Raw genomic sequence first — 16,902 nt, forward strand, 5'->3', positions numbered from 1 at the left:
TAAAAATGTCAGCTCAAAACTGTCTGCGAGCCATATCGCGTCATCGAAAGAGCCATAGGTTCCCGACCCCTGTCTTAGTCAATGGGTCCCTCAAGCATGAATGAAACAACTGTTAAATCTGAGTTGATTAATCATTGCCTAAATTGTTTACTGGACTTGTGATCATTGTGCATGAAACCAAAACCACACAAATGCATATTGTGTTTTCAGGTTGATGTATACATCTGGAATTCAGATCAGAATTCTTTACCACTTAAAATTATGTTCCAATGACAAATGCAGCACTAATTGATTGACAATGGCTTACTAAAGTATCAGTTCCATTTATTTAACACAGTCCCTTTTATAAAAAAAAAAAAAAAAAAAAAGGCATTGACATTCCTGTTGCATTACCCACAGATGGATTATGATGCATTAAGGTACACTGATGATCAGACACATGTGATGGTTGGGAGTGTGTAGAATTTAAATTTGTACAATTTACATTGTTTTAACAAAAGAGGGATTACACTAAACACTCCAGACTAACTCCCACGGCCTGTTCTCTGATACCCAGGACATTAAAGCGCTCCCAGCTAGAACTGCAGTACCTGTCTTTGTCACTGAGGCGACTCCCTCTGAGCCCTGACTGGGACCAGGAGGACTTTTTTGATTATCAAGGAGTTATCAAGAGACAGTGACTACTTTTCAACACAGATCAATATTTATCTTAATAATGTAAGTAAAGTGCTGAGCTTGGAAGATAAATAAAGTAACATGAAATTTCTATAATGTTTTGGAGAATTTCAAAGTGACAAATTAAATTATGAAAACTTCAATTGTTCTTTAGTCAGTTGGAATTTGCTGAACTTTATACATCAGTCAGTAGAATTTTTAAAGTTAGTTGCTGTATGTGTTGAAGAGCGAGTGTTTTACATGTATATACAATATAGCAATTTATAAAGTTCATCAAGTTTGGAGAAATAAAAGAGAATTGCAAACCAGGACACTAAAAAGACACAGTGGAGAATTGAAGGCAGAGACATAAAAAGACTTCACTGAAAAGATAAAACACAAGAGCAGGAGAGCGAATAAATGCAAATACAGGACAGCATGACATTGTCAAGTAGCGAAGAAACAAAAAATTACTGAAAGAAATTGCCGAAGACTCTTTTCCTCCAACACACAATAAAACACTTACAAATGCTGAGACAAGCAGTTACACCCACACTAAAGCCCCAATGACAGTGAATACTTAACAAAAACAACTTCAAAAAATTATCTTGGTAACTCAAATAGCATACTTTGAGAAAAACATTCCTTGCACAAGTAAACATAATTATGTCCTTGACTAGTTTATAGCACCAAAATGTAACAACTTCAAGCTTTCTATATTGTTTGTTGACTCGAATTAAATCTACCATTAAACTGACTAAAGCCTTTTCGACTCTGCTCTTTAACAGGCAATAAAATCAACAACTAAAGAATCTAAAGAGACTTAAGGAAAAAAAGAATGAGGAATTAATTCATACATAAATCTACTACATTAACTCTCACATTACCCTCAACTCATTAACATGTCACCTAAGTTTAAACTATATATTGCACTTTGAAAAGGCATAGGACAAATCTCAAATCAGCCTGGTATTTATTGATTGCCATTTCAGTTCACATTTAGAGGGAGCAGGGAAACGTATCCCTCAAGAGGCAGCGCTGTGTGTTTCCTTTGAACTCCAAAGACTACATTTCAACTCAGAATACCAAACATTTCTTGTCACTTGACCTTTAGCTTGCAGGGACCTCCTGGCTCCATCTATCCCTTCCACATACTGACATTCGCTGCAAGTGACAGACTGCAATACATACTGAGGCTTTATGAATCAAAAAGTGGGGCTATGTGAGCGTTGCCTATGCTTCCACCACCCTTTGATGCCTGAGCTACAGTTGACACACTAATAGGGGTCTGGCATTCTGCTGTGTCTGTCTCTGCCGGTTAGCCAGAGGAGACAGTTGCACAATGACCCATCCAATCCATAGATACACACGAGTGAGCCGTCTGCACTGCCGATCCAATGGGGCGCTAAAACACAGGTGCCTCAGAGAGTTTGGCCTGGAAATGGCTGACAAAGGCCCTAAAATGTGTTTGGCCATAAATTAGTCTGGTTCCTGGGTTGTATGGAGGTGCTGACACAGACGCCCTCACATGCATTGCTTGCCACACAAACACTCGCACACACACCTTGTGATGAATGGCTGCCAGGTTATTCAGCCCGTCTATGCCCTAGTTATTAAACCCTGCTTAATTGGACTATCAATCATGTAATTCCATAGGCCACTCTAAAGTACGGTATTCCAGTCACGTCCAGATCAATCGGCCTCCAAACCCTTTCAATATTACACCACCACAATACAGCTATAAAACACAAGAGGGCGCGAGAAACACAAAAGCCTACCCAGACAAGGTTTTTACAATGTTCTGAGGTGACAGGACTATATTATGAGACGACATAAGGAGCTGAGGATATGGGCATCCAAGGACTGTGGGAGCAAGGTCTTACCGAGCGGTCTAATTTATGCACGGTTCTTTGGCATTAGTTCAGAATCCACTTTTCACAGTTTTCAAGGAAGATTAATATGAAAGCCCAGATGCAAGAAATCCTGCTATGCAGTCACACGGCTCACACAGGCTAGGAACGTTGAGGAGAGCCTCTTTTTGGCACAAAAGAGGCCAACAGCTGGAGCCTCATCTGGACACCGTGGAGTGACTCCCGTAGACTAAAATCTAGTGTCAGCATGAAAACTGTCAGTACAGGGATCTATTTTGGTATCTAGAATGACTGAACTACCATTAATACAGCAACAAAGACTTTTATTTTTTTTAATTACAAACACATTTCCTTTAACTAGACTTAATACTGCTTATGTTGATGAAATATTTAGTAGTTCATGCATATTTACTGATTCTGTTGCCGACTGATGCATGTACTGTAATATTGTAAGAATGGACAATATGTTCTTATACATCTCATTGAGTATTTAGGAGATGATAATGTAAGGTTAAAGTTAAGCAACACGCAAATATTAAGTACAGACAGACGCACAGGATAGTTTTCCATGCATACTGCTGAATATGACTGCTGTCATCGTGTGCCTCCTCAGATGAGTTAATAGTTGATATGTGCAGACAATGGCATCTCTCTCATCTTGCTTTGAAACCAAAAGCCACCTCTTAGGCTTGGTGAAGTAGTCCAGTGGCTAACAGTAACAACCTGCAATGATCTAGATTTGCAATCAGGGATGACCTTCGTCATAATCCGGGCACCAAAAACACATTTGGTTTGAGCAATCAGAGTACAAATGACATTACTTAAAGGATTGGATTGCAATTTTTGAGACTCTCCTCAATTGTTTATCTTTATTGCTTTTAGGAAGGTTAGTCTCCTACTGTCCTCTGGCCAATAAAAGTTTAAAATCAATCCAAGGTATAAACACAGTGCTTGTGGAGAATACTAGTACCCCTCAGTTAGAGGAATTAAACAGCCTTTTGCTAGTAATACATTTGACTGTACATGATGAACACGTTATACAGCAGATGGAGAGGGGTGGTTGATCATCAGAATATCAAACAGGATGTGGATTGTTGTAATCCAGTTAGTTACCACCAACACTTTTTCAGCACATCTTCACCAAGATAATGACAAAATGGACAAGCGTCAGCCACTCTTTCTATTGATGCTAGTACTCTAAGCTTATTTCCCAAACCCCTTAGTGAGCGCACTTGAAGGATCAACTAACAGCAATATAAGGAAGCCATTCACCGGACTAATATCGTTACTCCAAAATGTTTGTGTTTCTTTGAGGTTGGTGCAGGTCTTCTATTTTTATACATATGTGATCTGTAATGTATCCACTGGCATCCTCCAGGGGACTGTATGAGATTACTTGTGACATGAGAAACAGTTGCCCCTGTGGCATATATACACCGGTGTTCACAAAGGTTCACACACTTCCTCCTCCTGAGGGGCCTACAGGTGATTCAGTTCCACTGCCTATGTAGTTTATGTTATGACTTTCAATGAATTTCAAGTCTTTTTAAAATGTACAGTACTTTGTGCCAGAACACTGCGGGCAAACGCAGTCTTCAGGCCGACACAGATGGACCGTTAAAAGCTCTCTCAACAAACACTTCATACAATTCCTGTATCCTTAAACATCTGCCCTAATATGTAAAGTGAAGTGTTATGAGCAGTTTGCAACTTGTGCCTACCGGTGTTTATCTTGGAGGTGATGCGGGACACATCAATGCGACGAGGGGGGCGTATGGGTGTAGAAGTCTTTCTGGTGCTGGTTTTATGTCTTTCCAAAGGTTTGCTTATCTTAGAGAGGGGAGCAAAGATTCCTGTGGGGAAAAAAAGAAAATATTGTAAAAAATAAATAAATCAAGACACATTGCATATGCTAACTTGAACACATTAAGTTGACTTATTGACAAAAAGGACAAATCTAATTTCCTGGGGTTAGATAAGACACCACTGAAAACCTGATTGGACCAATTAAGTCCTATAAAGTCAATAATGGTAGAAGTAATTGATAGAGAGTGGGTGAGTCAATGTGGTTGATCTTTAAGTGCAGGGCTGTGGCTTGACCTACCATGTTTGATTCGACAGGTGAAATACAGAACCCCTGCTACTGAGCCATCGTTCTTCCCCTCGGGTTTGTCCAGCTCCACTCCGGCCCAGAGGCCTCCAGAGAACTCAGTGCTACCACAGAATCGCAGGCTTCCAACCTGTGCACACATAATTATATACCACAGAAAGTCAAAACTAATATAAAGCAGTGTGCAAAACAAAAACAAGAAATGCAGCAAAAGAACTGGCCGGTGCATCGAGCGGCGTGTGAAATTTCACCTTCATGCCATGCATTATGTCAAGGGCAGAACCCCTATCAGAAGCTCAATAATATTTTCACAAACAATTAAAGGGAAAATGGAGATCAAAGCATTAGACCGTGCCAGAAGGAGCAGGAACGACAATAAGAGTTTTGATTAGCCAATCTCTACACCTTGGCATACCGTTACTCTGTTCTCAATGTGGCACAGAAATATATTAATGGTGCATTCTTTCAGAGCAAATGTCCAACTGGGCTACAATTAGTATTTTCTTATCGTCCACATGTCTGTTTGCATTTACGTGTGTGCAGTTTGGATGGCCATACAGCAAGGGCACACAGAAGACTACAGCCACATAACACAAGTATTAAAAGGTGTGTAGGGATTTTAAGGGGCTTGATTACATAACAAGGACAGGGACTGGTAATGGGGGCCGATGGTTTTTCCTTTCAGTCACCATTACTGTGTGATTAATGGAAACAAAATCTGGAAGAAAAAAAAAGCTGCTACTGTACATTCATGGTTAGGGCGTTTTAAACGAGCCTTTTCTTTAGGTGGTGAAAATAAGTTTTGCTGCTTTTCCATCCATACATTGCTTAGCTTCCATGCTGCTCCTCCTGCCCGTTTCTACAAACTGGGGGCGTGCCGAACCATCATCATCATCATCTGTATAGGTAATACTCAGACTTGGACAAGTACCTCATACAACCCCACTCATGTACTTTATAGTGCACATTACACACTTCTTTAAAACTCAAGTTGGAGCTTGCAATATGAAAGGCAGATGTGATTGAAGAGTCCTATAGCTTTAATACTTGCTGCTCTCAAATTATCCTTAAGCATTTTCACCATGAAGCATTTCCTTCAAAATATGTAAGTGCAAGTCTAAGCAGTTAAGCAAATGCTAGTCTGACTCATTGCATGTTTTTGTTCCTATAGCACAGGGGTCTGCAACCTGCGGCTCAGGAGCCACATGACCTCTCTGCAGTGGCTCCCTGTAGCTTTGACAAAAAAAAAAAAAACATTGAACTAAATATTTATTTGGTTAATTTTTTTGTTGCACAGTGGACAATCTTTCAAAGGGAACACCTCTTATCTTGGAGTTTGAGGGGATATCGGGGCACTGAAATATCTTTCATAATATATTTTTTTAAATATTTTGTGTACTAAAAAGTGCGTCACATTTTACTGCGTCTGTGGGCGCAGTAGATCTCGAGTTTCAGACCCCGTCTGACTGCTAACCATGGATAAAAACAAAAGTCTCACAGGAAAATAGAGTTTAATTCCGCGTGGACAGATTTATCCAAAAAGCAAAATAAATTAACACCACCTCCATGTGGATGAAAACACACTCAAACGTACATAATTAAATACAAATTGGCCTATTATTTTATGTTTACTCTTTCTAAGCTATTAGGCTGCAGCTATACGGTTTGTTTTTTTTCAAAGTTGATTTCATTTTTATATTGTATTTTTTATTGTTTTGTGTATTTGTGTATTATATTCATTACATTTTTATTTGATTCAACAATTATGGGGAGGACTCAAACAGGCCTGCATAGTTCTGTTTATTATTTCAAAGTAGGCCTAAACATGCAACTGTACTTTGTCCTTCTCTTTTAAAGAGTTTGGTGTTTTCCTTTTGTTAAAACAGGTAAACATAGCAACACGATCTCAACAGTTTCCTTTATTGTCATTCTGTAATTTCAGAAATGCAACAAATATAGTATACTTATATATACACAACTTATAAGGTGTATCAAATATGTCTTGTGCCTCCAGACAAATATTATTTGTTGGAAGAGGGAGCAAAATGGCTCTTTAGATGGTAAAGGTTGCCGACCCCTGCTATAGCAGAATGATAATGTGGAGATAAGTGTAGCTATGTGAGACTAGACTAATGGCGAGTGTCAGGCCACCTCTAGCACTACGCACCAACACCAGCAACATCATTTGTGTTCAACAGTTCATCCTCTACATACACCAACTGCCTTTCATTTGTCTGCAAGCTACACATACAACACTTGCATGGTAAATCTGAAAAGCCTTAAAGCCAGGGTTTAGCTCGACAGACAGGCAAGCATCCGTGAGGGAAGACTTGATCAGTTGTTTACAACTTCTTTCAAAATTCACACTTCCTTAAAAAGCATTACAAACACAAGGTGGATTACACCAACGGTTTCACTATGTTGGATAATCCCTTATGGGCTCAATGAAAGTCTACTATTTTTACAGTTTAAATTTAAGTAACTCCTCAGCCCTGAGAGCACAAAAAAGCACTCATTTGTCAGGATGACGGTCAAAACGTTTAGAGTTCTAAGATTTATTTTATGTCACTCATGAATATCAAAACATCGTCTTCTACAGCACCACTGCAATTTGTTTTTCGGTGAGATTGCAGGAATAAGAGAACACTCATGAAATGGAACTGAAATATTACATGTGTTGATGCAAAGTTTCAGAGGCTGACCGAGTGGACTAGATTGGTAGCACTGGGTTATTAAACATCATTGAACATTTGAACTCAAGAATCAGGAATCATGGAACAAAATGTACAAACTACAAACTTGGATGGTTTGTGATCACTGCATCATATGGGTCTCCAGTCTAGTCCAAAGGGATGAAGTGGAATAAAGCTCAACAGCATTTCCTTTTGGTTTTATTATCAATATCATTTGCCATTTTTTATTACTCTGGTAGTTACCATTCTACTCTCCATTCTCTATTCTACTCCAACAGATTAAAGCAAAGACAAAGGAAAACCAGCGAATGAAGCCATGTGCGTCAACCGGTGCCAGTACAAAAAGTACAGAACAGTCTTAACAGTGGGAAAACATCCATTTGTCCATGTTTGAAGAAGGAATGTGGAAAAAGGCAGCGCAGAAAGAGCAGGAATGTTCTTATGTTTTCACAGAAACGATGTGGAAACCATCGTCTCCTTCTGTATAAGTGCTAATATTTGATGCCACTATTTAATACAGTTACGAAAACAGGAGTAAGTGTTTAATATGAGTGACGCAACAGCAAAGACTAGTACTTTAATTAGAAAATAGAATTAGAAACACTGTGGATTTGAGTCATCTAAAACTTTCCTGATTTTAGGTGCTTATGAAAGTTACAGGCTTTTGGTCACATTAATCTTAGGTAGTTGGGGTTCTTGGCAGAGACTGGAAATGTCAACCTTAAGTGCAAAGTCATCTGCAAGTGATGAGAGAAAGGATGTCACGGATATTGCTCAACTGAGCATATGAGCACGTACTCGTGGAGTTGAAGCACCAATGGCTGCAACAGAGATGTCTGGTGATTTTGTGCCAATGGCACTACAGTGGATGTCTCTTTCACCTGCTTTGCTGGATCACTAGGCAAATTCAGGGTCGACTGGCCCCATGCTGTCAGCCTGATGACTAAAAACACAGTCATTGGAAAAACACCCGTTTTGAAAAACTTAGCATGGATTTCTGGGGTTTTCATTTAATTTTGGAGGAGAAGCATCACAGTGTAGCCAATTGTCAAAAGTTGAAATGTTCCATGAACATAGTTAGAAAAATTATTGCGCAAGGGGGCTGACCCGTCACCGCTTTCAAAGCAATGTCAAAAGGGTTACGCCACCACATTGAACTTATTTCTTTGAATTACATGAAGGAATAGGGTAAAAATTTGGTTGATAGATGCATTTCTTTTCCTAAACCAACATCGCATCGTTCATACTGCCAGCTTTCCACATCATGGATTGTGGGAGGTAAATAAATAAGTCTCAAAGGACAACGACTCACAGGCGAAGAGTATGAGCAGTTTAAGACTATTAGCAGACATTTATTATAATCACTATTGGAGTTGGATGATCTTAGACATGCTCAGATAAATGTTGACGATAAACCAAAATGAACCGTCAAACATAACTCTGGATGTTGGAAGGATGCCAAAAGTGTGTTGCTTAGCAACTGGAAACTATTTTTACTTAGTCGAGAGCTGAAATAATTTTAGAAAGATTTACCAAAGCTTTCGTCTTTGTTGGATAAACCACAGCAGAGCTGCATGGCACTAATATGATGTGGCGACAGGAACGAGGCTGATTGTGTATCAATCCCTTTTATATGCATTTTCTTGACTGGCCATTCATGCAGTGCACTTTAACACGTGGCGTTGTTGGTACAGTGTAAGATATATCAATTCAATCAATAATCCTATTGAAAAAGATAAATTCTCTTTCAATTCTGAAAAAAACAATATGGCAGGAGATCAACCATTTTATGCTCATAAGAAAATAGAAATCTGCTCTGTGCCATTGAGTTACCATATTTGTGCATTAGTGAGTCTGCTCCCCCTAATGTAATGTCTCTGATACACAGAGAAAAACAATCTTAATGTGAACATTGGGTGCTTCCAGCTTAGACTGTTGCTCCCTGTTTGTATGAAGGGAAGCTGGTGAGGGATCATGTTCTTGTCACTGCACTCATGCTCATGCTGGCTGGTGTGGCTCCTGTAGGGGGGGTGGATTGGAATATTGTTAACCCCTCCACACTTCCACAGGATGTAGGATTTGGAATAAACTATTCATAACTATGTTTTCATTAGGTTAGAATGAGCCCTTCTGATCTACATAGGGAGCAGTTCCTCTTCGGCCATGTTGCACCGCCATGTTTCTACAGTAGCCTTTCGGGTATTCACACTACCTGAAGGCCACCGTAGGTTCTCAGACACGCTTGGAAAGAGAGAAATGTGCGGAGGGATATTCAATTTGTTGCAATCTGCAACTTCACTCCTAGATGCCACTAAATCCTACACACAGGACTTTTGGGCCCTCCTGGTACTACTGCTACTAATGTACAAGGTTAGTGTGGAGATCCGTTGAGATGAGCTATACATTTTCACTGTTAACAGAATTTAATAATTGTAGCACTTACTAGGAGTCAGTTTATTAGGTTCTCTCTGTAACTGGAGAAGAGTAAACTCATTTGAATTCAGCTAATCAGGTAGGGAAGTTTCCCTCTATTCTACCACTTTGAGATATGGCAAATGAAAGAGCTAGATGTTCAAAAATGAAATCAATCAAAGGATTAATGAAGATATTTATAATGATTCTTGCCTTTTGATAGTGACCTACCACACACCTTCTGTCCAGCTATCACCACACGGTCACCTAGTCGGATTCCCATGGTGGCGAGCTGCATCCTGGCCTTATCGGAGAGAACAGGAAGTGTCTGGGCTTGTAGTGTGAGGGGCAGAGGGGAGCTGGGTCTGGGTAAAGCTCGTCCCAGCAAAGCCTGGAGATCTTTGGCCGTGGCGGCTGCGTCTGCCATCTCCAAGGGCATGTCAAGTGGGTCAGGCACCACTTCCGCTGGGCACTGTCCTTTTTCATTCTGTAGGAAGAGACGAGGGAAAAGCACAGAAGATCGATGATAAAAAGATGAATAAAAGTGAATTTCATCCACTGTTCATCCAAAATTTCATTGCCAGCATGCCAAGTAAATGTAATATAAATGATCAATATCAAGTACAGTGTCAACCTCACTTACAATAGCCTGCTAGGACAACAAAAAGTAAAACTTTATCTTTGCTTCCATTATCTAAAAGTTCAGTTACCATTTCTATAACGAGGACGCTGGGCTTAAGAGAATCTTTAATTTTATCTCTGGCACAGTGTTGACGAAAACAACTTGTTCTGGGAGCGAAGAGGCAGCAATTAAACTGTGGTCTATTGTGAGGCTGTACTGAACTGCTAATGTTTGGTCCACTCAACTACACATGCAACATGGGCATACAACTCACCTGCCAGCTAAAAGTAATAAAGATGACTTCACTCCACCCACCAAAAATCAAGCACATACCAAACAGACTTGAAACAGTGTCTCACTTTAAATCTGAAACAATCAAGAAAGCTATCCACTACAGCAACCTGCTACTAAACAAAAGTACAATGAGTTGCTATAGCTATTAATCCAAAAGATGTGTGGTAAGGGAAGCATGAAAGGCCAGCTACATTTTTTAGTTTTCCATCCTTTCCAAACTTTCCATTGCTCAAATGCAAGGTTTGTTGTCACGAATGTCTGCTGAGTCAGAGAAGAGAAATATCAAATTAAACCTCTTCCAAGTCTGACCTTTACTCAAAAGGAAAATAGATTTTTAAAACTGAATTTCTTGGCTCTGGTATCATGCCTCATACTCCACTGCAAGCCAAAAACAATATTTTTCAAATGCAAGTGACACTATTTGGTAAGGGGAGCATTCAAATGCATCACAAATCATTGCAAATGCCTATACTAATGCTATATGGTCCCGACAAACGTGCTCAACAGTGATGCAGTGCACAGATATTTTTACTGAACTTTAGAAAGACTAGTTTTACATGTTCCAGGCAACATGAAGTTAAATTGGCTTTCCTTTTTTTTGCTGGGTACTCTTTTGGATAATAATCAAATTCGTACACCCAAAGTTAGGACTTTGATACACCCACATGCATGGTCTATACCTCAACTTAATATGGTGTGGTCACAGTGAACATATTGGTACTTTATGAAGAGGATAACTAGGGGGGAAATGAATAGCTACATCCGAACATGTATAACAGATGCAACATTTCTCTAGGGTGCAAAGTCTTGACAAAACATAAATACGACAGAAATATTAGAGTTTAAACTTTTGCTTGGCTCGATAAGTAAAACACATCCATTTCTCTAACCAAGAAAATCTCGGAATAAAAAGGGTTAAAAAACATCAACCAGTGTTCACATGCTCTCCAAGCTTGGCATTCACACACTAAGAAATACAGAGCTTCTGTACTCATCTTTGAACAAGGGAATTATTGGATTATGGTGAGTAGTGCTTTGGTGACCTCCAGTGGGAAAATGAGTACATACACAGATCAGGCAGCATTTCTGTTCAGAAACAGCTTCAATGAATCTGAAAAAACATTTTGCTTAATCTAAAGGATAATAGCACATTGAGACATGCAGATTCTAGTATGGGTAGAAACTTTCAATACCACGTATAATCTGTGACAGACTGTATAGCCTTGATGCCACATTACCATCTACTGGGAATCTGCAGTACATCCTTTAATACATCAGGGCTGTTCAGCAAACCCCTCAACCAAGGCTTTAAACGACTGCAACTGAGAGGCACAAGGCAGACAGACTGAGCACAGAGACATGTTCAAATGGTAGCTCTATTCAAATACGTCTGGGAAATCTATTTTGCAAACAATTGCTTTTTTGGGTGATTATCTGTCAGAAAATGCCAAACAGTATAAACAGTAAACGTGGGCAACAAAATAATTGATGTAATTCTGTGGAGCTAGGATTAAATCACAGGACAGGCTTTGTAAATTTGATGGTGGGATAATTGTGGGAGTGAATTTTACTATTTCCAAGAGAGTCCCGATTGATGATATATGTGAGCAAATACAGAGGCAGAAGCAGTATCATGAACACCCAGTGTAAGGACGTCCAATACAATAGCCTTGACACAAACAACTTTTGTGAAGTTTATGATTTATTGAAAACTGATCACTCGCTGGTTTCAGCTTCTCCAATGTGATGGTTTGCTTCTTTTTTAATTTACATCACTATATAATTTGTAAAATGTTGAGTTTCTGCTGTCCTGATGTCAACGTGGAGTTTGTCAAAAGGTCTTGACTGTCAAACTTTCATGCGAGTGTATGTGAAAGAGCAATGTAACTTACTTTGAAAGCAGGGTTGGCTCCCAGCTCCAGGAGACATCTGACAGCTGACGTGCACAGGTTGGATGCAGCGATGTGCAGGGCGGTGCCAAAGTCGAAGTCACTACAGGTGGCATCTACCTCTACAAAATAAAGACAATCAGGAGGATTTACTCATTCACAACTTAATCAGCTCCTGTTGTTCAGTATTTGCCACACTTATTTTCTATATGACAGATCTGCATAAAGATAAACATTTAGGTCAAATAAATGTGTTTCTGTAATAATTAATCATCACAATATTTACACACAATGTGAAACTGGGATTGTTATTTATAAATGTATAAATATAAGAGGTGAATTCTGTAGAGGCTGTTTTTAGTCTGTCTCTCCACTCACTATATGTTAATACAGACACAGCACAGCTTTTTGACCAGGTGACAAACATCATGTGCTGTATCGCAGGCACAGTAATGCCAAGCCTGGACATGAGACGGCATTAGAGATTCATTTTTATTTAAAATATATTAATAATAAATAAACTGGATTGAGCACGATCCTAGTGCAACACAGTAGGCAAAATATATCTATAACAAAAGTATCTGAGCAGCTCACCACAATATGATCAATGTACATTATGGGAAACTGGCTATTAAAAAATAAGATAAAACTCAAATGTAAGCATTAGGCCTGTGCTTCAACAACCATACAACAACAACAGCTGTGCATGCTGTTCACTATTTTTTCCATACTTATGTGTAATGACAGGAAAAGAATCCACACACAGTCTTATCTGTGCAATACTCATTTACTGAGGCAGCTCCAGCCAGGACCTTCTTTAAGACAGACTGCAGTGCACAATGCTTTTCACATTATTTTTTTCTTAGCTCCAGCACCATAAACAAGGCTTTATCTGCTGAGTAGGGATTTTTAGAAATTGGACTCCATACTGTGAGATGTGTAAATTAAAATAAATGTAATCAATCTGCAGTAAACTCCTGCTGCCACTGTCCAAGTCTATCCACACTGCATCTTCACATTTAGAAAGACCTTACCACATAATGCAACAGCACCACAAACTACAGCCTCCATAGAATAGAATCACACCTCTGACTGACACCCAAAACAAAAACTGAATGTGAAAAGGTTCTTAAATGTAGGCTGCATTGCAGGGTTGTTTTATTGGATGGGATTGAATGTAGCTATAGTGGATACACCTAATAAGCTAGGAACTCAATACGTTTACCACAGGAAAGATAATTTACTGAGGCCTTACTGATGGTTATGAAAACAGAAATGTTTGCCCTGTACTGACTGCGGGGGCGACCTTCCACCACTGTCCTCTGGTCGCAGCTCTGTTCTTACCTCCAGACTGGGAGGCCTGCAACACCACCCGGATAAGCTGGGGCACGTCAAAGTAGGCAGCGTAGTGCAGGGCCCTCATGTTAGTCCAGCGCGAGCGAAGGTTGGGATCAGCACCCAAAGAAAGGAGCTGCCGGGCAAAGCCGGCTGCTATCTCTGCATCACCTGAAGAACACAGAAGGGATACAGGTACAGTATGGCGCTGTTGCCGGCATTAACATGAGTCTTTGTTGATCTGATCACAAGTGGACAGTACGTCAGTCACATCTGCCATAAAATGTGTCGCCATATGCATCTCTAGTTACAACTTGTATGCAAATAAATAGGTACATCTTTTCTGTTTTCATGTAAATTGTATACATTTCAGTTGTTACTCAAACATAAATCATACATCATTACAGAAACGTGCAATGACTAATGAAAAAGTGCTAGCCAGACAAAGACTGTAGGCAGCGCTTTTTCATTAGTCGAAATATTGTAATATGTATGATTTATGCGAGAGTAACAACTGGAATCTATGCACCAATAAAAAATGAAAAAATCATTAAAATACGCATTTTGTATATGCAAACAGAAATGATGTGCGTGTATATTTACATATAGAGCAGGGAAGTGACAGCCGATTACAAGTGGTCACTCGAGACGCATCTAATGCCAGGTGCAAACTGACATGCTTATAGCTGTCCACTTGTGATCGGTTTACCAAAGACGCATTGTAATGCCAGGTCTGAACAGGGCCTGTCAGCTCTAGAGACTGTGGCTACGTTCCAAAACGCATACTTTTTCCTTTTACTTTTAGTACATACTGCAGCTGCCCTTACAAAGTATGTACTGTTGCCTGCAGTATGCAAGAAATTGGGAAACACTACTTTGTCCTAACATGGCGCCAGAAAAGCATGCCGTCTTGCATACTGCAAAATGCGAGCTGATGCAGTTGGATATCCCAGTATTTTTGGTGTACTGCATTGGACATACTAAATATTTTTCTGGAATACTAAATAGTATGATAGTATGATATTAACACAGGGTGTGTTTAAGGAGAAGTACTGATCAATAGCAGTGCACCCTGCGTTGGGGATACAAGATTATGTTTAGTGTAGGACACAGAAAGAAAGTAGATGTGTATACACTTTTACAGTCCAGCAGGGTTTCTTCAACACCCATGTCAATACTAACCGATGCCCTGGGCCCCGGCCTTGCAGCAGTAGTGCAGGAGGCTCATATCTGTCAGACCGTCTCGATCATTCACACCGCAGCCTCGCTTTAGAATCTGTGCAAAGACAAGATGTGCTGTGTGTCACCAAGGACCGTTAGTGTCACTGTGAAAAAATATTACATAATAGGCTATAAACTCCAGGGCAATGATCTGATGAATGATAAGTAAGCTGGGCCTCTTTTAACTTCACTCATCTTTAAGTTTGAACGAGAATTGTTGGGCAACCTGACATGGCAACGAGGCACTTATTTCTCAAGGGTAGGAGTTATTAAGTGAGACAGAGAGAAAATAATCTCCTGCTTTTACCCTTGAGACAAGTGCTTCCCTGCACAATTTACTGCATTGCAGCTATTTTGTGTAACTCTGCGTGGAGGTGGTTTGTGGGTGGGTTTTCAGAAGTTCATTTAGTTTTAAAGTATTCTGGTGTTTTCAGTTATCATATTCTGTATTTAACATTGTTATGTATTGACTTCAGACTGATTCAATGAGTCGAGTTGTGAATTGTGACATTTACAGGAAGAGGAGAGTTTGTATAGAAGCACGTAGACAGTAAAAAACGCTGGAACGCGTCACCTCATTGCCGATAAAGTCGATGTTCTTCTGAACCTGAGGCACCCATTGCCTGAGGACAGCGAACAGCTCTGGTATGGTGGTGCTGGGATCCAGAAGAACCTCCTTGCACTGCGGCTCACTGGGGTCAAAGAAGGAGAACTCTGGTAGTGGAGATGACAAAGAACGACAGAGATATAGGTTAACTGTAATGTAATTCAATTGAACCTTCAAACTGGGAATCCAAACAGTTATGTTCCTTTCTCACCTGCATATGCAGTGAGCGTGTGGGAAACTCTGCAGCGCAGACATACATTAACGTTCTGCAACACACTGTTCAATCGATTCAATCAAATTAGTAATCTTGGGAAATGCCCTTGCTGTGCTTGCAGAGGCGAATGCAATCAGATGTGACAGACGATGGCCTGCCGTGATCCAAATAAGCCATCAGCGAAGCCCGACTGAGGCTGAAATAGGCTTGGCCTTTCACACTAAATATCAACGCTGATAATTTAACCAGCTTCAAAACCTCTGCCTTTGCTTTACTGACTGTATTACATAGGTGAACAATAAGAGCCATTTATGCTGACCAATGACTGCATACATGATAATCTGGGATGAAAAACAGATTCAGGAGTCAGCGCTCCATTTAAACCGATATACCTCTTACCTGTTTAGGAATAGATACATCATTTGTTAAGGTGCATGCTCTCTGTCAAGCACACTGGACTGCATGAGATGACAAAAAGTAAAACTAACAAATTACTTTACTATTTGAAAATAGGATATTTCTGAAATCAATCTGTAAGAAATGTGTCACTTTGTTTTCATTTAAACCATCACAATTGTGTATAACTTTCACAATATTAAACACAATGCCATGAAATATTACAACAATAAATGAGCAACAAATAAATACCTGCCACCCTAAAACTGGAATCACCGGTTAGCATAGTTATTGAGTGCAATTTCAGGACTTTAATATCTCGTTCAGTCAGGATAATCATCATCATCATCCTCACCACCACTTGAATCTTGATTAGTCTCGCCTTGTGGGTGCATTGATCAAATGATCAACAATCATAATTCATTGAAAAATAAAACAAAAAAACACAGTAGAAGCTGTTTCATATAGCTGTTCATATCCAATCTTTTCACAGTCTGTACGATCCTGCAGTGAGGGTCCTAACATGAAATGTCACATAGCTCCGCTGTGCATATGTACCAAATGTCTTTTTGTGTTTTTACATT

General features: G+C 39.7%; 1 protein-coding gene across 2 annotated transcripts in view; it reads right to left on the bottom strand.

Annotated features, from left to right (window-relative positions):
- Positions 1–16,902, bottom strand: part of LOC115027248 (CAP-Gly domain-containing linker protein 4) — a 32,790-nt gene that overhangs the window by 11,809 nt on the left and 4,079 nt on the right. For both annotated transcript variants that reach the window (XM_029460452.1, XM_029460451.1), the window contains exons 3-9: positions 15,676–15,815; positions 15,063–15,156; positions 13,890–14,051; positions 12,549–12,667; positions 9,979–10,227; positions 4,630–4,765; positions 4,247–4,378 (exon numbers count right to left, since the gene is read on the bottom strand). In XM_029460452.1, coding sequence (XP_029316312.1) covers positions 4,247–4,378; positions 4,630–4,765; positions 9,979–10,227; positions 12,549–12,667; positions 13,890–14,051; positions 15,063–15,156; positions 15,676–15,815 — 1,032 coding nt within the window. The remainder of the gene's footprint in view (positions 1–4,246; positions 4,379–4,629; positions 4,766–9,978; positions 10,228–12,548; positions 12,668–13,889; positions 14,052–15,062; positions 15,157–15,675; positions 15,816–16,902) is intronic.

Source organism: Cottoperca gobio, chromosome 22, assembly GCF_900634415.1.
Source record: "Cottoperca gobio chromosome 22, fCotGob3.1, whole genome shotgun sequence".
NCBI classification, from domain to species: Eukaryota; Metazoa; Chordata; class Actinopteri; order Perciformes; family Bovichtidae; genus Cottoperca; species Cottoperca gobio.